Here is a 15,856-nt window from a genome sequence, read left to right on the forward strand (position 1 = left end):
GCTCCACCATGCAGGAGAGTATCGCGCAAGATCTCCCTCCAAAGCGGCAAACTCTGCACCGGGCCACGCGTGGCGGTTGGCGATTGAAGGGGCGCAGAACCCCATATCGAGGAACCTCTGGCCAGTAAAACAGCCTTGGGGAAACAAGCGGGGCCTATGTTGACACAGGAAGGGCATCTCAGGCCCTTCATGACGCAGATGACGAGTCTACCGTGCAAGCCGCCCTCCTCCTTTTCCTGAAGGAGATTACTAGCTTCGTCCCAATGAGGCATGTCGAGTAGCTGTTCAACCACTTCAGTTTCGCGGCCTCGACATCGTGGAAACGAACCGCATAAGGGCAGAGGCCGGGTAGCTGGCGAGCTGGCGAGCTGGATCCTCGTCCATAAATCTTGCCAACTTAATCTAAAAGGGCAGTAAGTACAGCTCTATTATCTACGAAGTGTTGATAATGATTTTCTGACCTGGCCTATTTGCAGCCGACTTTTAATATCCCAGGATTGGCACCAGGGATGGTTGTGCCTGGCAAAATATGACGCCAGCTACAGGGGCTATTGGTGAATGGCACCATCGGAGCATATAGCTACCTTCGTATTAGAGCCTTTGGGCCCTGGAACATCTTGAATCTAAGATCTTGTCCTAGAATTTGCGACAATAACCATCTGCGTTGGTTCTTAGAATTCGCCTACGTGGTATCCTGCTCCTGGATAGAATATTGCACTAGGAGACTATGCATGCATCTCAATCTGACTACAACTCTGCATTACGCTAACATTCTGGCCATCAAGCAAAAGACAACAAAAGCAATAATCTCTCCATCACTAAGAACAACAGTTGTCAACCGCAGATCGAATCCCGCTAAAACCAGCACACAGCATGCGCGACACAAGAAAGTATAAGGACGCCGTTCGACTAAAAGTGTGCGATACCACCGGAGTGTCCAGTGGTGCGATCTATAGTCGATTCCTAGATTCGACGGAAAGCCTCAAAATCATTTACTCGTCCTTGAGCGGAGGAGGAGGACGGTAATTCAAGCGCCGCGTATCGCCCACCGGCGTGCTCGCCAGGTAGCTCAAGCACGTCTCAATAGTATCCTCGCGATTTTCCTGGTCCGTGAAATCAAATAGACTCGTCTTGCAGATTGCCAGCCCTGTGTCCGTCATAAAAGCCTGTACGATCCGAGCCCGGGCGCCCTGGAAACAGGACAGTGCCATAACCTAAGGAGCAGACAGTTAGTCGTGCGACGCCGCAGAGAATATGTACGGACCGGCATGACCCTATGCTCAGCCAAATCCTCAACTCCAAGACGCGTAATCATCACTCCGAGCAACGTTAAGAGTTCAGTGCGAAGCAGCTCCTCCGTCGGTGGGGTGTGCTGGACCATAGCAAGTTGGACATGGGGGTTGCCATCATGACGACGATTCACCCATCGAATGTCTGTTATCCACGGCACCAGCACGCTACTTCTGAGATCGCCATAGGCCTCGTATCTGTCTAAGAGAATGGTTTCGTCAAGGGACCTAGAGATACATTATCAATTAGTTGGTCCATCCTATAGCCACCCGAGCCGTCAAACTCAACATGGAATCCATTCGCTCTCCCCTGTAGCGAATCAACCTGCTCGCCATTTTCATCAACGCGCGAAAGTGTCGCACATCGTGTCGTCAAAGTACCGTAGACAAGGTCCCCGCCATCAACGTCCATGGGAGCAAGCTCTTCAAATTGTTCTTGATCGCTCTGGAGATCAAAGCGAGCTTCCCGGTCGTTTAGTTCTAGAGGCGTTTGTCTCATACGCTGGATCGAGAAGGGTTCAAAGAAGGAGGTGGGTGTTGGGTTGGAGTCGAGATGTATGGGAATGATCTCAAGGAACTTGAGATCATCATCGTCCAGGGAAGGAATATCTGCGTATTTTATCTCATGGAAGAGAGCCCTCAGGGTCCTGCGGCATGCGCGTCGAACGGCCTTGTGCTCGTCGTCGTGCATCGTTGTACGTTTGACGGGGGCCTTGAAGCGTCTGAGCAAGCCACAAAACAACATTTGAAGAAGGGACTATGGATCAGAAGAGAGATTGAGTGATGGCGGTGTAGTTGATGGTAGGAAAAAGGCGAAGGGGTAGCGAAGTGAGGTATGACGCTTACATCGTACCGGAGGTCAATTCCGGTTTAGGCACCTATCAACGCCAAACCTCGCAAGAAAATAGGAGTATATTATAGAATCGATGACTATCTCTAGTCAGCGCGACATGATAGATTCTCATGAAGGAGGCAGCGTGGTCTGCGCAAGTTCACTAAACAACACCGTCCAGTCGTCCGCCTCAAGTCCCATGTTCGAGCCATTATCAATGAATTCCGACCATAAGTGTTCTAGATCCCGATCGGTCTGGACTAACGCCAGATTCTCTGTCAGAGAATCTGGCTGGTGGAGGCCTTCAAGCGCCGGAGGCCCGGTCATACACTCCGTGGCTGACCCTGCTGTTGGTACTTTGGAGGCCTCACCCGGTACTCCCAACGCAGCTGTCGTTGCAACCAATTTCCCACTCATGCAGTGCCCCTGCATAACGCCCATCATGGCGTTTATTCCTTCTCTAACAAGAGCAGAGGACTGTTGCGCTTTCCTGAGCATCCTGCACGCTTCCAAAACTTCCTCTTTCCGCTTCTCGGCTAGGAGATCGTCGGCGATGTAGCAGACGTCTAACAAAAGCATGACAGCGGCCATGAAGACATGGTGCATGATAGACCAGACCACCGAGCTTGAGGGCGTAAGTCGCGGCTCCTCCTCGTCCATAATGCGTTGAATCTCAAGAACCTTCCGCGCAGCGTCTAGACCAGCGATATACGAGTAGGAGTATTGCGGATTCCGTGCTCCGCGAATGAAATATGGGCGGTGAAGACGACACAGTCGGGAGTAGTATCCTTGCTGGAGGAGGCATCGTTGCCAAGCCAGCGTTGGTCGCTCTTGATAGAGATCGGTGTATTGGCGTCGGGAGTTTGAGTCGAGGCGAAAGAAATCCGGTGCTTCAGCTTGCGCTTGATGCAGCATCCTGTCCAACTCGAGGACTTTGGAGTACTCGACTTCTTTCCCGCTGAGCTGGTCTTCTGACATGGCGTCCACAAAGGCTCTGCATACCTCGGTGAGATTGAGCCGTTCCAAAAAGAATGACATCGACGTAGGTGTGGTCCTAGGCTGTGCTGTGGCGCTCTCGACCATGGCGTCGTCGATGTTGGAGGGTCGTTTCGTGTGTACAAAGGTTGGATTGATCAGGTAGGTCCATTCCTGAGGGCCACTAAGGAAGGCAAGACACCTGTTTGTGTAAGTATGGTTCACTGAGACGATATTGCGGACCTACCAGTCAAAAGACGTTATATCCCACCACAGCCGGCGTTTAACCTCCAACTCTGCTGAATTGGCACCGTGTAACTCCCTCTCCTTGATAGCACCGGGACTGTCCAGAAGATGAAGCTTCATGTTTCTTGCCTGGCTAACAATGGAACCTAGTTCAAAGAAGCCACTTACCGGCATTGCTAGATTGATGTTCGAGGTAAAGTGAAAGATGATCAGAACAGCCTGCAACCCCTCTACGCTTGGATACGTGCTATATTTCCCCTGCGCCAGTGCCGCCCCGGTCAAAAACGAAAATTGTTGACTGCATCTTGTAGCGTGAGTTGACGACTCTATAGAGCATTGCAGCATGAGGGAGGACCCGGTGATGGCAAAAAGCAAAGCGAGGTAGCTGTAGTTCATAGGTGCACCGCGCTCAACAGACCGGTACACCTCGTTGATTTGCCGCTCGACCACATGCGGGATGATGATGTGGTAAAGGTAACTGATATAGCGGCAGTAATAGTTGAACAGGTTCGCTGTGTCCGACTCGCTTGGGAGGAAGCGGATCAGGTCGACAGTGGCAGGGTTCTCCGTTGGAGCCCACGATCCTCGCAAAATGGAAAGGAGTATACGAGACGGGGCTTCTCCTTGAGACTGGGTGTACTCCTTCGGCTTCCCATCAAGTTCCGCTCGAAGTTGAGGGCTAAGAGCTGCCGATACCCGGTCGCCCATGTGAATATGTTCAAGCCAGTCTGCTGTAACCAGCATCTCCCGGTAGTCGTGAAAGGCGTGGCCGCCGGAGCGAGGGATCGATACATCAGGAGGATCCTGCTGGTGAATGGTGCTCGCAGGAGATATTGGTAGCTGTCCGGAATCTCGGTGTGCGGTGGTTTTGGTTGTGAACGGAGGATCTGTTTGAAAGGTGCAGGCCAGTCGGCGGGTGACGCAGCTGCTGCATGGTCGCTGGCGGTCGCACTTCAGCTTCTTCTTCCGACACGACTCGCAAGACACCGGATCCTGTCGTGGGGCACGTCTCGTATGCTCCGAGCTACCCGGAGCCCCTTTTCGCTTCATGATGAATGATGATTGATGGATGAGGGATGAGGTTGGGGTAAAATGAGTGTTGCGGAAACGTAGTGGTGGAGCTCCGGCCGGCCCGGACCCTCCGCGGACGCTCCGGTGCAGCTGTTGTATATAGCCAGTCAGTCAACACAAGCTGCCTTGATGAACCTCCAGCTTTTCATTAACCATCATGTCCAGGTCCAGCCAAGCACCGTCAGACTTGAAGCCTCCAGGCGAGTATACGTAGGTCCAACGTTACCCCCTGTAATGACTCTCTACTGACAAGCAAAGTCCTCGAGCATGGATGGCCATTTTCGGAGCCTTCATGGCCCTGTTCTGCTCCGTCGGCTTCATCAACTCCTACGGCGTGTTCCAGGAGTACTACCTCTCCCACCAACTGGCCAACGAAGCCGAATCAACAGTAGCATGGCTAGGTGGTGTTAGCAGTTTTTTCATCTTCTTCGTCTCTGCCATCTCTGGGCCAATGATGGATCTGTTTGGGCCTTCGGTTAGTATTCACGGTTTAACACCGGACATGTTCTAACAATATAGATCATCCTGTGCACCGGATCCGTTGGAACCGTCTTCTCGATTATGATGGCCTCACTCTGTCATAGGTTCTACCAGTTCCTCCTTGCGCAGTCCGTCTCGATGGGAATTTCAATGTCTCTCCTTGTCACCCCCTCCGTCGCCCTCGTCGGGCAGTATATCAAAGTTAAACGCGGTGCTGCTATCGGAATTGTCATTGCCGGATCCTCGCTGGGGGGTGTCCTCTGGCCAATAATCATCAACGAGCTGTTGAAGAACGAAAGTATCGGCTTTGGCTGGACCATGCGTACGGTTGGATTCATTATGATACCTCTACTGACCGCTACCTGTCTCTGCTGCCGACCACCACCTTCAAGCAAGACAACAACAGCCGACACTGAAGCTTCGCCTACCATTACCCCATCAGAAAAACTGAAGCAGCGCCGCCCCGACTTCTCCATCCTCAAGAAACCGGCCATGGGTCTCTTAGCCCTCTCATTCTTCACACTCTACTTCGGCATGTTCTCGCCGTTCTTTTTCTTAACCTCCTATGCTATCCATCAAGGCTTCTCGCACGATCTCGCCTTCTATACCATCTCGATCGTGAACGGGGTATCGATGTTCGGCCGAATCCTGCCAGCCATGGTATCCGACAAATACGGGCGATTCAACTGCTGTGTTCTCGCCATCTTTTGCTCAGGGGTGATTGCCCTCTGCTGGTCGAAGGTGACATCCGTCGCTGGCTTGGTAGTGTTTGCGGCTGCGTATGGGTTTTCTTCCGGAGTAAGACCCTCCTCTCGAGGACTATTGTTTCTCATTACTAACCTTGATATAGGCAATCCTGTCCCTGCAGCAGGTATGCGCCGCTCAAATCGCGACACCACAGACACTTGGTCTTGCCGTCGGAACTATCTTCGCGGCTTCGTCATTCTCGTAAGCCTCCTCTCCGGGAGTTGAATCATTATCGCTAACATGAACAGGGCTATGGCCAGTGTCCCTATCACGGGCGAGCTTGCCGCAAGGTACGGCTACCTGGCCGTCTCAATCTATTCTGGTGTCAGCCTTGTCGTTGGGAGTTTCTTCCTTCTCCTCGCTCGACTGTCACAGAGTCGGAAGCTGCTTGCTGTCGTTTGATGCAACTGTTGATATAAATGTGCAGCATAAATCGTGGTGCACGGGATAAGAGGGTCACATCAATCGGTCAAGGAACAGAAGAGCAAAGTGTATAATTCAGTCGATTTAATTCAGACAGTGGGCTCTTGTGAATGAGTCAGATACAACAAGAATCCCTGGTTAATGACATAGAGCATGCGTATGCGTATTCTGAGCCCCTCTGGCCCCCACTTGTGCTGGCGAACTGCAAGATCGGAGACCACTTTGGGATAACGCGAAGCTTGACTTGTTCTGGTTCCCGATCAACTTCAAAGCTTAAATATCTCTTTGCCTTCCGAGGATTCTCCTACCAAAGAAGCAAGTGCAACCATGGCGACTACAACATACGAGCTGTCAGACCTCGACAAGACAGGCTTCACCAAAAGCGTGAAGGCTGTCCTATTTTATGACATCCACGGTGCAGATCCCGAGAGTCTGATGTCCTCTTTTAGACTAGGCGTTTGCAATGCAACTCAATCTCTTCCTTTCATGGCCGGCCATCTCCACTTCAACGAGTCGGGGAAGCTGTGCATTGTCACCTCCCCGGACAGTTCTATCGAAGTCAGCGTACGCCACTTTACGAACACCGAATTACCTCCCTTCGCAGTATTGGCCCAGGGTTTCTTCTCCCCAACTCTCGACCTATCTCCATTTTTGCCAGAGGGTCCGAAAGAATCCCATCCAGTGTGTCTCATACAACTAGGAGTAATGGAAGGCGGCCTTGCTATTGGGTTCCAAATAAACCACGCAGCTGGCGATTGGGTGTCCATTGATACCTTCTTCTCGCTGGTCTGTCAAGGCACCAAAGCGCATCAGGAAGGACAAGCCCTGCCTTTACCGACCAACCCCCTGGACCTAAACCGAACCCCCTTCAACACGCCCGCCCCTGACCCTCGCATCTCGCAAGAGGACCGACTCGCACAGCTTCCTCTCTTCCACGTTCTCGAGAAGAGCAAGTTCAAGTTCAATCCGGCCGCTCCAACCCGTGCCGGTATCTTCCGCATCACGGAGTCCACTATCCAGCAGCTGAAAGAGCAAAGCAAGCCTCATTTGGAGGGCGTCGAATATATCACCTCGTACGACTGCATCTCCGCGCTTGTGTGGACTGCTCTCACTCGTGCCCGTGTCGCAGTCCACCCTGAAAAGGCCGCCTGCTCATCTCGCTTCGTCCACCCCATCGACGTCCGCTCTCGCGACCCTGAAAACAAGACTTCAAATGGATATTTTGGCAACGCCGTGATCGGAACGCTCGCTGGGCCCATTACAGCGGATATCCTTACGAAAACCGACACCCGCTCACTCGCAGTGGCAGCCTCCCAAGTCCGCAGGTCTATCAACGCCATCAACGTCTCCACGATCACCCATATGACAGCGCTGCAGGCTTCGTTGCCAGACACACACATGCTCATTCCGAACGCCGACTTCGCCGACATGGATCTGTTTATGAATACCTGGTACACTGGAACCGCAGCCAAGTACGATATCGGAGGTGCGGCTGGGCCGGGACCAGTGGCGTTTCGTGTCCAGGCCGGTATGCCGGGTGCTTGTGCGATGATCCTGCCAAATCTCTCTGGTGGCACGAGCAGGGTATTTGAGGTTTATGTTCAGGCGGCAGTTGACGAGTTTAGGGTGTTGGCTAGTGACGGGGAGTTTTTGAGGTTTTTTGAGCATGTTGTATAAAGGTTGAGGGCCTGAGTATTGTTATCTGTAGGTCTCTCACGGCTGCTCTGCTATCATAAGACTTAGAACGGACGTCATCATGTACTTGGTCTAATGCGCACTGTATCAGTGTAAGATTCTTACCTACATCTTCCTCGACTGTTTTCACACTTCTCACTTCCAGCTCAATGACATGCAAGTAATGAGAATAGAAGCGATTACTCCGACCTTATCTTGACCCCAAGGCATAGATAGCGACCACGCCCTAAGATCAACAAGGCAAGACTCCATCGTCGAGACTTCTCGCCAACAGACTGGCTGCTCGCGGGGAAAACTCCACTGCCAAGCGCGCCGGTCCGTCGTCTCCAGGACTTCTCCAATTGATAACCCCATCCAAGCTGTCAGATTCACTGATAAGAAGTCTATGCCCCGCTTCGAGATAGTCCATACCCAACCCTCCTCGTGCTGCGCTATGCCGGGTTAAGAAGGTGGTCTGAGAAATCGGTGTAGGGTTGACGACGGCCGAGATAGTATCGCCATGATAAGAAGAGCATTTTGGGGTATCGGCTGGAGGCCTCGAGAGTGAGACACCGGACACTTTACGTAAATGGAGAGTTGATATCATTGTATACTGTTTCTTCCGAGGAGCTTCCGAGCGTAGAGAGGTGCAGTGGTGTTTAAATAGGTCTGGAAGCCCAGCGATAATACCTTCAGCCAGAGACACAGACTTCATTATCCAGCGTCGTTTATATCTCGAAAGCACAATGAGACGCTCAATCCCAGGGCTCTCTCTAGCCCTATCCCTCTCCCAACTCACCACCGCTGCAACAATTCAGACACGCTCCCCAGAAATCCTCCAATTCACCGTCCCTGAAATCACCGCCGACTCCCTCCACAACATCCACCTCTCCTTCCTCGATAGCTTCTCCGGCCCCCTGCACATCGTCCACGGCGACTGCCAAACCACCACATCCGACCCCTCAACCCACCACCACTCTCTCGCCCAGCTACACCTCGAAAATGAAACCGACCACCCCGCCCGCCTGGTCTGGATTACTCCTGCCGACACCCCAGACATGCACTGCCTGCACGCCTTCTCAGAGACCAGACTCCTCGCCCGCTCAAACCCCATCCCCATCTCCACCCAAAACTTCAAACGCGACAGCATCCCCATCGCCAACTACGCCGACGCCACAGGCCCCTGGTTCGATGGCGTCGCATACATGTCCGCGAAAGAACCCTCTAACCTGCTCGTCACTTCTGCAAAGAACACCTCCGTCGCCATCATCGGCGGCGGCATGTCCGGCCTCATGACCTCTCTGCTACTTTCCTCTGTCGGAATGCACAACTGGCACATCATTGAATCAAGCCAACGCGTCGGCGGCCGCATCCGCACACAGTACTTAAACAATTCCTCTCCAGAGGAATACCAGTACCAGGAGATGGGCCCGATGCGATTCCCCGTGTCGATCAACTACAAAGAGAAGAACGAGACGCTGGAGATCCAAGACCACAAGATGGTTTTCCAGCTTGCAGATAAAATCAACGAATTGAATGCTGATTCTCACCCAGAGCTGCATGTGGGCTTTATCCCGTTCGTGCAGAGCGCGATGAACGTCCCTGCATCGTCCGGCGGGAATCGTCTTGATAACGGCCGGATCCCCACGGCTGGGGAGGTGTCTGCGCAGCCGGATCTGGTGTATTCTGCCTCTTCGCCGAACGAGACATTATCCGATAGTGCTGAAAGCGCGTACGAGAAATACATCGAGAAGGATGGCGTGTCGATGAAGGATATCGCGGAGAACATCTACCGCGCCCACAAGACGGCCGTCGAGCAGGGGCTGTTCCACTGGTCTGAGGCTGGGTATCTGCGCTACGCGCTCAACTACACCGATGATATTACCGACTACGTCGCGGGTTCAGGAAACAGCCCGATGTGGGGTGATCTCTACGACAACGTGTATTTCTCCGCGAGTGAGTGGCGGACAATTGACAAGGGTCTTGAGTCGTTGCCTCGGGCATTCTACCCACATATTGAGAACAAGACGACCTTCGGCCGGAAGATCGAGGGTCTTACCTACAACGAAACAACCGGAAAGGTTTCGGTCAACTGGCGCGAGAACCCGCTCCAGATGACCCCCGAGAACGAAGAGTACGACTACGCGATCGTTGCCGCGCCGTTCAGCAAGGTCCGGCTGTGGGATCTCCCGCGCTACTCCTCGCTCTTGTCACGCGCAATCTCAAGCATGAACTACAGCCCTAGCTGTAAACTGAGTCTGCTGTATGAGACCCGGTTCTGGGAGCACCAGGAGAATCCGATCTTCGGCGGGTGCGGCTCCATGGATGTTTCCGGTGTTGGGTCGGTCTGCTATCCCTCGTTTAATATCAACGCGACCGGTCCGGGGGTGGTTCTTGCGTCGTATATTAGCGGCACGCCGGCAAGGTCGATTGCGGCGCTGAGTGATGAAGATTATGTGGGTATTGTGCAGCGCGCGATGGTGGAGTTTCATGGGGAGGTTGCCGCGGAGCAGTTTACTGGTATTCCCTCCTCCCTTCCCTTCGTCAAACTGCATTCATAGAGTGATAACTAAACTCAATAGGAATCTACAACCGCCAATGCTGGGAAACAGACGAGCACCAGGCGGGCGCATGGGCATCTCCCTTCGTCGGACAGCAGGATCTGTATCTGCCTGCATACTACCAGACGGAGTTCAAGACGATCTTCATCGGCGAGCACACGAGCTACACGCATGCCTGGATCTTTTCTGCCCTTGACTCGGCGGTCCGTGGAACGACGCAGCTTCTGCTGGATCTAGGGCTTGTGGATGAGGCGAAGCAGGTTGTACAGGAGTGGATGGGACGTTGGATTAGGCTGTGATGGCGCGATGGCGTGATTCTTGGCTATGAGTGATCTCCAGTTCTAGATCGATCTGATGTATAGAGTTAGTTCGGCACTGGGTATATAATGCTGGAATGAAAGGCTATCGAAGATATCCATTTGATATAGAAGGGATCACGTCATTGCACAACATTCGAACGGATAGGCTATTGCTCCCGCCGGATGCCGAGAACGGATACCCTGTCTTCTATAAAATCCTTGCCACTTGGCATGAGACCTTCTTACTTCCAGTGCTCGTTCAGGGTCTTACCAACTACTATACAACTGAAATGCCATCTACAATGCGCAGTGTCCGCCTCCACCCCGCCCCAGAGGGTACCCCCGCGTACACCCCGTCTAACCCCGCCCCTACCACCGCCCTCCACCTCGACACTATCCCCACACCACAACCTTCAGCCCCAGGGGAGCTGCTCGTAAAAGTGCAATCTACCACTATCGTCCGCGACACGCTCACCTGGCCAGAGTTGTACACGCGGGACTATTTCACGCCCGGCAACGACGTCTCCGGCACCGTCGTCGAGGTGTTTTCTCCAGACAGCAAGTTCAGCGTCGGCGATGAGGTCTACGGTATGACCGGTGCGGAGAGGTGTGGGACTTGGGCGGAGTACGCTATTGCGCTGGAGAGTGAGGTTGCGATCAAACCAAAGGGTTTTTCGTGGGAGGAGGCTGCGGCGGTGCCGTTGAGTGGGATGACGGCGTTGGAGGCTTTCCTGCATGCGGGTGTCGAATTTCCAAGTGATGGCGACGTAAAGAAGGTAGAAGGCAATGCTGCGAAGAGGGTCCTGGTTACCGGCGCTGGTGGAGCTGTGGGTGTCTATGTCGTTCAACTCGGGAATATTTTAGGGCTGCATGTTACCGCCGCTACCAGTTCAAACGAGCGAAACGCCGAGTTCTTGAAGGGTCTTGGAGCGGATGAGACCATCGAGTACTCGTCCTTGACTACGGAAGCTCACAAGGACGTCTACGATATCATCATCGATACTATTGGCGGCCAGCCGCTTGTTGATTCCTGGGGCTGCGTCAAGAGTGGCGGGGTGCTCGTGACGGTTGATTCGAGCAGCTTTGGCTTTGTCGAGGAGCACAAGAAGAGCGGAATTGCGAAGGATGGTGTCAAGGCGCTCTTCTTTATTGTCGAGGGTGGATCGAAGCATCTAGACATTCTCGCGCAGCTCGCAGATCAAGGTCTACTTCAGGTGTTTGTGCTCGACTCTTATCCAATGGAGAAAGTATGGGAAGCCTATGAGCGAGCGAATGGCCGATTGACGGGGCGCGGCAAGATTTTGTTGTCTGTTTGAGTTACGGCTTTTCTCTTTCCATGCCCAACAGCTATTAAAATCGGGCAGAGCTTGCTTCCACACAGCATATTAGTTCCTTGTCCTCATATGATTTAGATCAAAGGCACAGCTACACCGCATCAAGCCATGTCTGTATTTCTCCCAAATACGTCAAGGCGCAGACAAAGGGGAGCAGATGCCTCGTGCTTTATGTTGCCTTAAACAGTACGCTACTACGTTACACTGACTTGGCTCGAAATAACTTAGAATTCTACCGATATTGAACAAAGCCTGCATGACTCGCATCGGCGTCCCTGATCGTATGGTTTCGGACCGGGCCCTTTCTTAGGGCACGCCCCGTTGCTTGCATTTCTTTCTATACTCTTACTCCCCATGGGGTTTTCTATACTTAGCTTCTAGGGAAATTGTATGATCCACAGAGAACAGCAATCTAGAAAGACCGGACACCACACGAGAAGGTATATAACCCTCCACCGTGCCGCCGAACTTCGAGCATCATCAGCCCATTCCAGAATCCAATCCATCCCACAACACTGGTTTCTCCTCTGAAACCTCAGCTTCGGTCATTCTATCTCGCTTCTGCCCACATCCAGATCTGCCTCCTCACCTTCGCAACTCACACCCCTCCAAACCAACCATCTCATCCACCACAATGAACCTCCTCACCGTCCTCACCATCGTCGCCTCCCTCGCCATGACCACTACTGCCGTTCGCATCGGCACCAGCTGCTCCGGCTCCGGCTTCGCCTGTAGCCATGATCTGAAGTACATCGCCGTCTGCAACGGGAGCAGATGGATGAAATCCGCCGATTGCACCTGGGAAAAGTACTGTCATGTTCCACGGAGTGCGACTGCTCCGCAGTGCGTTGATAAATTTGTTCTTGAAAAGGAGGGTGCAGAGGCAGGTGCGGGGACTGGTACTGGCACCCCTGCTAAGCGTGACGGGGTGTGGAAGGAGTTTGAGGCTTGATCCTTCGCCGCAGACCACGAGCGATGGGAAGGGGGCCGGGAGAGGAGGGGGGGGGTTTATACTCGGCTAGCTGTCGCTCGCCTCGCGGCTTGGGCAGGGCCGACCGGGGATCAGGCTAGCTGGGGTGTCGCTGATTGCTTTGTGTGCTGGAATCTATTTGTATCTTTGCTTTGAGGAGGTCCAATTGCGGAGGAATCAATATCAAGGGAGGTAGGGTGCCCAGTGACATGGATGGCTCAATTTACGTCAATCACTATAGACACGGTCAAGTCCAGAAAGCTAGTTTTGCACAGGGAGTCCGAGTGGACAGATTCGATACAGTATACAATAGAAGGGTGTATCCAGGGGATTGATGTGAACTACGATCCTCTTGTTGAATGCTCTGTTATGCTGGGATATTATATGGCCTCACAGACCGTGATTGTCCGTTCGAATCCCTTACATAGGCAGCATGGCCGAGTGGTCTAAGGCGATAGACTTGAATCCGCGATACAGGAACTAATCTATTCTCTTCGGAGGCGTGTGTTCGAACCACACTGCTGTCGATTGCTTTTTTTTTTTCCTTTTCACCTTTCCTCCCGCAATCAGAATAGAACACCAACATTTCCACCTTCCATCACTCATCTTTCTACACCTAGCAAATAAATATAGTTCTCGTCAAAATAAATATCGACCGGAGACAGAATCCGAAACCATGTGGTCACCACTTGAGTGTGGGCTGATTGCAACCCGTCCGATCATACCATACATACCATACCTCCCCATTACCTCAAATATATCTCCAACACACCCCAAAGCAATAACGCAGTAATGCCTCTCAAATTTATAAAACCACTACAGCATATCATCAAAATGTCTACCTCCACCACCTGCCCACTCCCACCCCTCAACCCATCCCACCGGGTAATCATAGTCGGCACCGGCCTCGCCGGCCTCTCCGCCGCAACCCAACTAACAACGCACTCCATCCCCGTCACCCTCCTCGACCGCGCCGAGCGACCAGGCGGAAACTCCATGAAAGCATCGAGCGGGATCAATGGCGCACCAACACGATTCCAAACCGGCCATGAAGATGATTCGTTCTATGCCGATACGGTTCGCTCTGCGGGTTCTCCATTCACTAACGCGTCTGGGGATGAGAGAGCGAGGAGGGAGAGATTAGTCCAGACTGTTACGGACGGCTCAAAGGATGCGGTGTATTGGCTGTCGGACGAGATGGGGGTTGATCTTAGCAAGGTTGCGCAGCTTGGTGGGCATTCCCGGGCGAGGACGCATCGTGGGGTAAGCGGGAAACCGCCTGGGGCGGCGATTGTGGGAGCGCTATTGCAGAAACTAAAGGAGAATCCGTTTGTGGAGATACGGACGAAATCGCGCGTTACGAAGGTTCTCAAGGAAGCGGAGGAGGTTGTGGGGGTGGAGTATGTTGCCGATGACCAGACGACCACGCTCCGTGGTCCGGTTATCTTTGCGAGCGGCGGTTTTGCGGGTGATATTCGCGGTATGGTCTCGCAGTATCGACCGGATCTGGCTGGGTTTCCATCGACGAATGAGGCGAGGGAGGGATCGCAGCCGTTACTTGAAAGTGTTGGTGGCGGGTTGATTGATATGGATCGGATTCAGGTCCATCCGACGGGCTTCCTGGACGAGAAGGATAAAGAAGCGAGTGTGAAATTTCTTGCTGCGGAAGCTTTACGGGGTGAGGGTGGTATACTACTAAGTAACGGGAAGAGGTTTGTTAATGAATTGGAGACGAGAGAGCATGTTACTGGAGTTGTGACTGGGTCTGCTGCAAAGCTGGATACGAGCCTACAACAATGGGATGTCACTCTGCTACTGGATGAGGGCGCTGCGTCCGCGTTGGACTCGCATATGCAGTTTTATCTCTGGAAGGGGCTGATACGGAAGACAAAATTCGCGGAACTTGGTCAGGAAACTCTCGACTCCGTTCAAGAGTACGCAAATGTGGTTGCGGGGAGGAAGGACGATCCGTTCGGGCGCAAAGCGTTTGGGAATTGGACGCTGAGTGAGGTGCAGTCGGACTCGGTGGCATACGTTGGCAAGGTTACACCAGTCTTACATTTCACCATGGGCGGGGTGCTGTTCAACGAACGAACTCAGGTGCTTGGCGAGCAAGGAGAGCCGATAACAGGACTATGGGCTGCAGGAGAGGTGACGGGAGGTCTTCATGGGCAGAACCGGCTCGGGGGGTCTTCCTTGCTCGAGTGCGCGGTGTTTGGAAGGATTGCAGGAAACGAGGCGGCAGCTTTCTATCAGCAGCATTATGTGTAGGGGTCGTTTCGGTTTGATCGGTAGAGCAGGGAGTTGTAATATAATGCAGAGTAGAGGGTGTTCATGTATGTATGGAATCGCAAATATGCTTCATTCCCCGGCCATCCGAAGAACGTACTCCATAGTCGAATGACAGTGTCGTCCAATGGCAATGCAAGGAATGGGATCCCTGCAAGACTAGCGTATCTGAGAAGTCTGGCCATCTCGTGTTCCGTTGTCAGCTTCCCCTCCACATCAACTCAACCTCATCAGCATGCCTTCAAAGAGCTCCCTTGACCAGCGAAAATGACACTCGAAGATGCTCCGAAGAGATCTCTATCAAAATTACCGACCGAAATCATCCTCACCATAGCCGAAGAAGTGACAATCAGCGAGCTTAACTGTCTGATCCAATCGTGTCGCTTATTTCACAATCTCCTCGATGCGCGGCTTTATCGTCTGGCCACCAACTACACGTTCAAGCAATCCTATAAGCTGAGAACGCCTCTGTCATGGGCTGCAACGTACGGAAGAGCGAATACAGCACAAAAGCTCTTAGCAGCGGGCGCGGATGTCTCGGCGGTTATTGAGGGATTCCCGGCGTTGCATTACGCCGTCACGAACGGCCACACTGATGTCGCCAGGTTGCTTCTTGATGCTGGAGCCAATGCTGCCTGGTCGGCGCGGAATGGCGACATTCCGCTG

General features: G+C 53.0%; 8 protein-coding genes and 1 non-coding gene across 9 annotated transcripts; 7 read left to right on the plus strand and 2 right to left on the minus strand.

Moving 5' to 3' along the window:
• Positions 1 to 838: 838 nt before the first annotated feature.
• BJY04DRAFT_27853 (uncharacterized protein) lies at positions 839 to 1,928 on the minus strand. Its single transcript, XM_073720058.1, has 3 exons — positions 1,579 to 1,928; positions 1,265 to 1,517; positions 839 to 1,214 (listed from the first exon to the last, which is right to left on the minus strand). The coding sequence occupies exons 1-3, from the start codon at positions 1,629 to 1,631 to the stop codon at positions 993 to 995; spliced, it is 528 nt and encodes a 175-aa protein (XP_073572984.1). The 5' UTR covers positions 1,632 to 1,928; the 3' UTR covers positions 839 to 992.
• A 322-nt stretch (positions 1,929 to 2,250) lies between these two features.
• BJY04DRAFT_216470 (uncharacterized protein) lies at positions 2,251 to 4,392 on the minus strand (the record flags this gene model as incomplete). The annotated part of the gene is made up of 2 exons (XM_073715766.1): positions 2,251 to 3,298; positions 3,344 to 4,392. 2 exons carry the CDS (start codon positions 4,390 to 4,392, stop codon positions 2,251 to 2,253), a joined length of 2,097 nt encoding a protein of 698 aa, XP_073572985.1.
• Positions 4,393 to 4,570: 178 nt separating this feature from the next.
• On the plus strand, positions 4,571 to 6,042 carry BJY04DRAFT_226650 (MCT family MFS transporter; the record flags this gene model as incomplete). Its single annotated transcript, XM_073718461.1, has 5 exons — positions 4,571 to 4,623; positions 4,672 to 4,888; positions 4,933 to 5,691; positions 5,744 to 5,841; positions 5,889 to 6,042. 5 exons carry the CDS (start codon positions 4,571 to 4,573, stop codon positions 6,040 to 6,042), a joined length of 1,281 nt encoding a protein of 426 aa, XP_073572986.1.
• A 348-nt stretch (positions 6,043 to 6,390) lies between these two features.
• On the plus strand, positions 6,391 to 7,740 carry helD1 (acyltransferase helD1; the record flags this gene model as incomplete). The annotated part of the gene is made up of 1 exon (XM_073715767.1): positions 6,391 to 7,740. One exon carries the CDS (start codon positions 6,391 to 6,393, stop codon positions 7,738 to 7,740), a length of 1,350 nt encoding a protein of 449 aa, XP_073572987.1.
• Positions 7,741 to 8,237: 497 nt separating this feature from the next.
• Positions 8,238 to 10,689, plus strand: BJY04DRAFT_226653 (flavin monoamine oxidase family protein). Its single transcript, XM_073718462.1, has 2 exons — positions 8,238 to 10,257; positions 10,320 to 10,689. Exons 1-2 carry the CDS (start codon positions 8,484 to 8,486, stop codon positions 10,595 to 10,597), a joined length of 2,052 nt encoding a protein of 683 aa, XP_073572988.1. The 5' UTR covers positions 8,238 to 8,483; the 3' UTR covers positions 10,598 to 10,689.
• A 15-nt stretch (positions 10,690 to 10,704) lies between these two features.
• BJY04DRAFT_185002 (NADP-dependent oxidoreductase) lies at positions 10,705 to 12,145 on the plus strand. The gene has a single exon (XM_073710706.1). The coding sequence runs from the start codon at positions 10,888 to 10,890 to the stop codon at positions 11,911 to 11,913; it is 1,026 nt and encodes a 341-aa protein (XP_073572989.1). The 5' UTR covers positions 10,705 to 10,887; the 3' UTR covers positions 11,914 to 12,145.
• A 166-nt stretch (positions 12,146 to 12,311) lies between these two features.
• BJY04DRAFT_185003 (uncharacterized protein) lies at positions 12,312 to 12,913 on the plus strand. The gene has a single exon (XM_073710707.1). It carries the CDS (start codon positions 12,566 to 12,568, stop codon positions 12,881 to 12,883), a length of 318 nt encoding a protein of 105 aa, XP_073572990.1. The 5' UTR covers positions 12,312 to 12,565; the 3' UTR covers positions 12,884 to 12,913.
• A 415-nt stretch (positions 12,914 to 13,328) lies between these two features.
• BJY04DRAFT_t56 lies at positions 13,329 to 13,428 on the plus strand. Its single transcript has one exon. It is a non-coding gene; the product is annotated as a tRNA-Ser (tRNA).
• Positions 13,429 to 13,735: 307 nt separating this feature from the next.
• On the plus strand, positions 13,736 to 15,172 carry frdA (putative FAD dependent oxidoreductase; the record flags this gene model as incomplete). The annotated part of the gene is made up of 1 exon (XM_073715768.1): positions 13,736 to 15,172. The coding sequence occupies one exon, from the start codon at positions 13,736 to 13,738 to the stop codon at positions 15,170 to 15,172; it is 1,437 nt and encodes a 478-aa protein (XP_073572991.1).
• Positions 15,173 to 15,856: the final 684 nt, after the last annotated feature.

This window comes from Aspergillus karnatakaensis (genome assembly GCF_047715665.1).
Source record: "Aspergillus karnatakaensis strain CBS 102800 unplaced genomic scaffold BJY04scaffold_15, whole genome shotgun sequence".
Lineage (NCBI taxonomy): Eukaryota > Fungi > Ascomycota > Eurotiomycetes > Eurotiales > Aspergillaceae > Aspergillus > Aspergillus karnatakaensis.

What these genes read in the sequence shown, in the direction of transcription:
- BJY04DRAFT_27853 (XM_073720058.1), bottom strand. Translation starts at nt 1,631, where the DNA reads ATGAAAATGGCGAGCAGGTTGATTCGCTACAGGGGAGAGCGAATGGAT. An exon ending in GGAGAGCGAATGGATTCCAT is followed by an intron (nt 1,518 to 1,578) that starts GTTGAGTTTGAC and finishes ATGTATCTCTAG; the next exon opens with GTCCCTTGACGAAACCATTC. An exon ending in CTGAGCATAGGGTCATGCCG is followed by an intron (nt 1,215 to 1,264) that starts GTCCGTACATAT and finishes TCTGCTCCTTAG; the next exon opens with GTTATGGCACTGTCCTGTTT.
- BJY04DRAFT_226653 (XM_073718462.1), top strand. Translation starts at nt 8,484, where the DNA reads ATGAGACGCTCAATCCCAGGGCTCTCTCTAGCCCTATCCCTCTCCCAA. An exon ending in TGCCGCGGAGCAGTTTACTG is followed by an intron (nt 10,258 to 10,319) that starts GTATTCCCTCCT and finishes TAAACTCAATAG; the next exon opens with GAATCTACAACCGCCAATGC.
- BJY04DRAFT_185002 (XM_073710706.1), top strand. Translation starts at nt 10,888, where the DNA reads ATGCCATCTACAATGCGCAGTGTCCGCCTCCACCCCGCCCCAGAGGGT.
- BJY04DRAFT_185003 (XM_073710707.1), top strand. Translation starts at nt 12,566, where the DNA reads ATGAACCTCCTCACCGTCCTCACCATCGTCGCCTCCCTCGCCATGACC.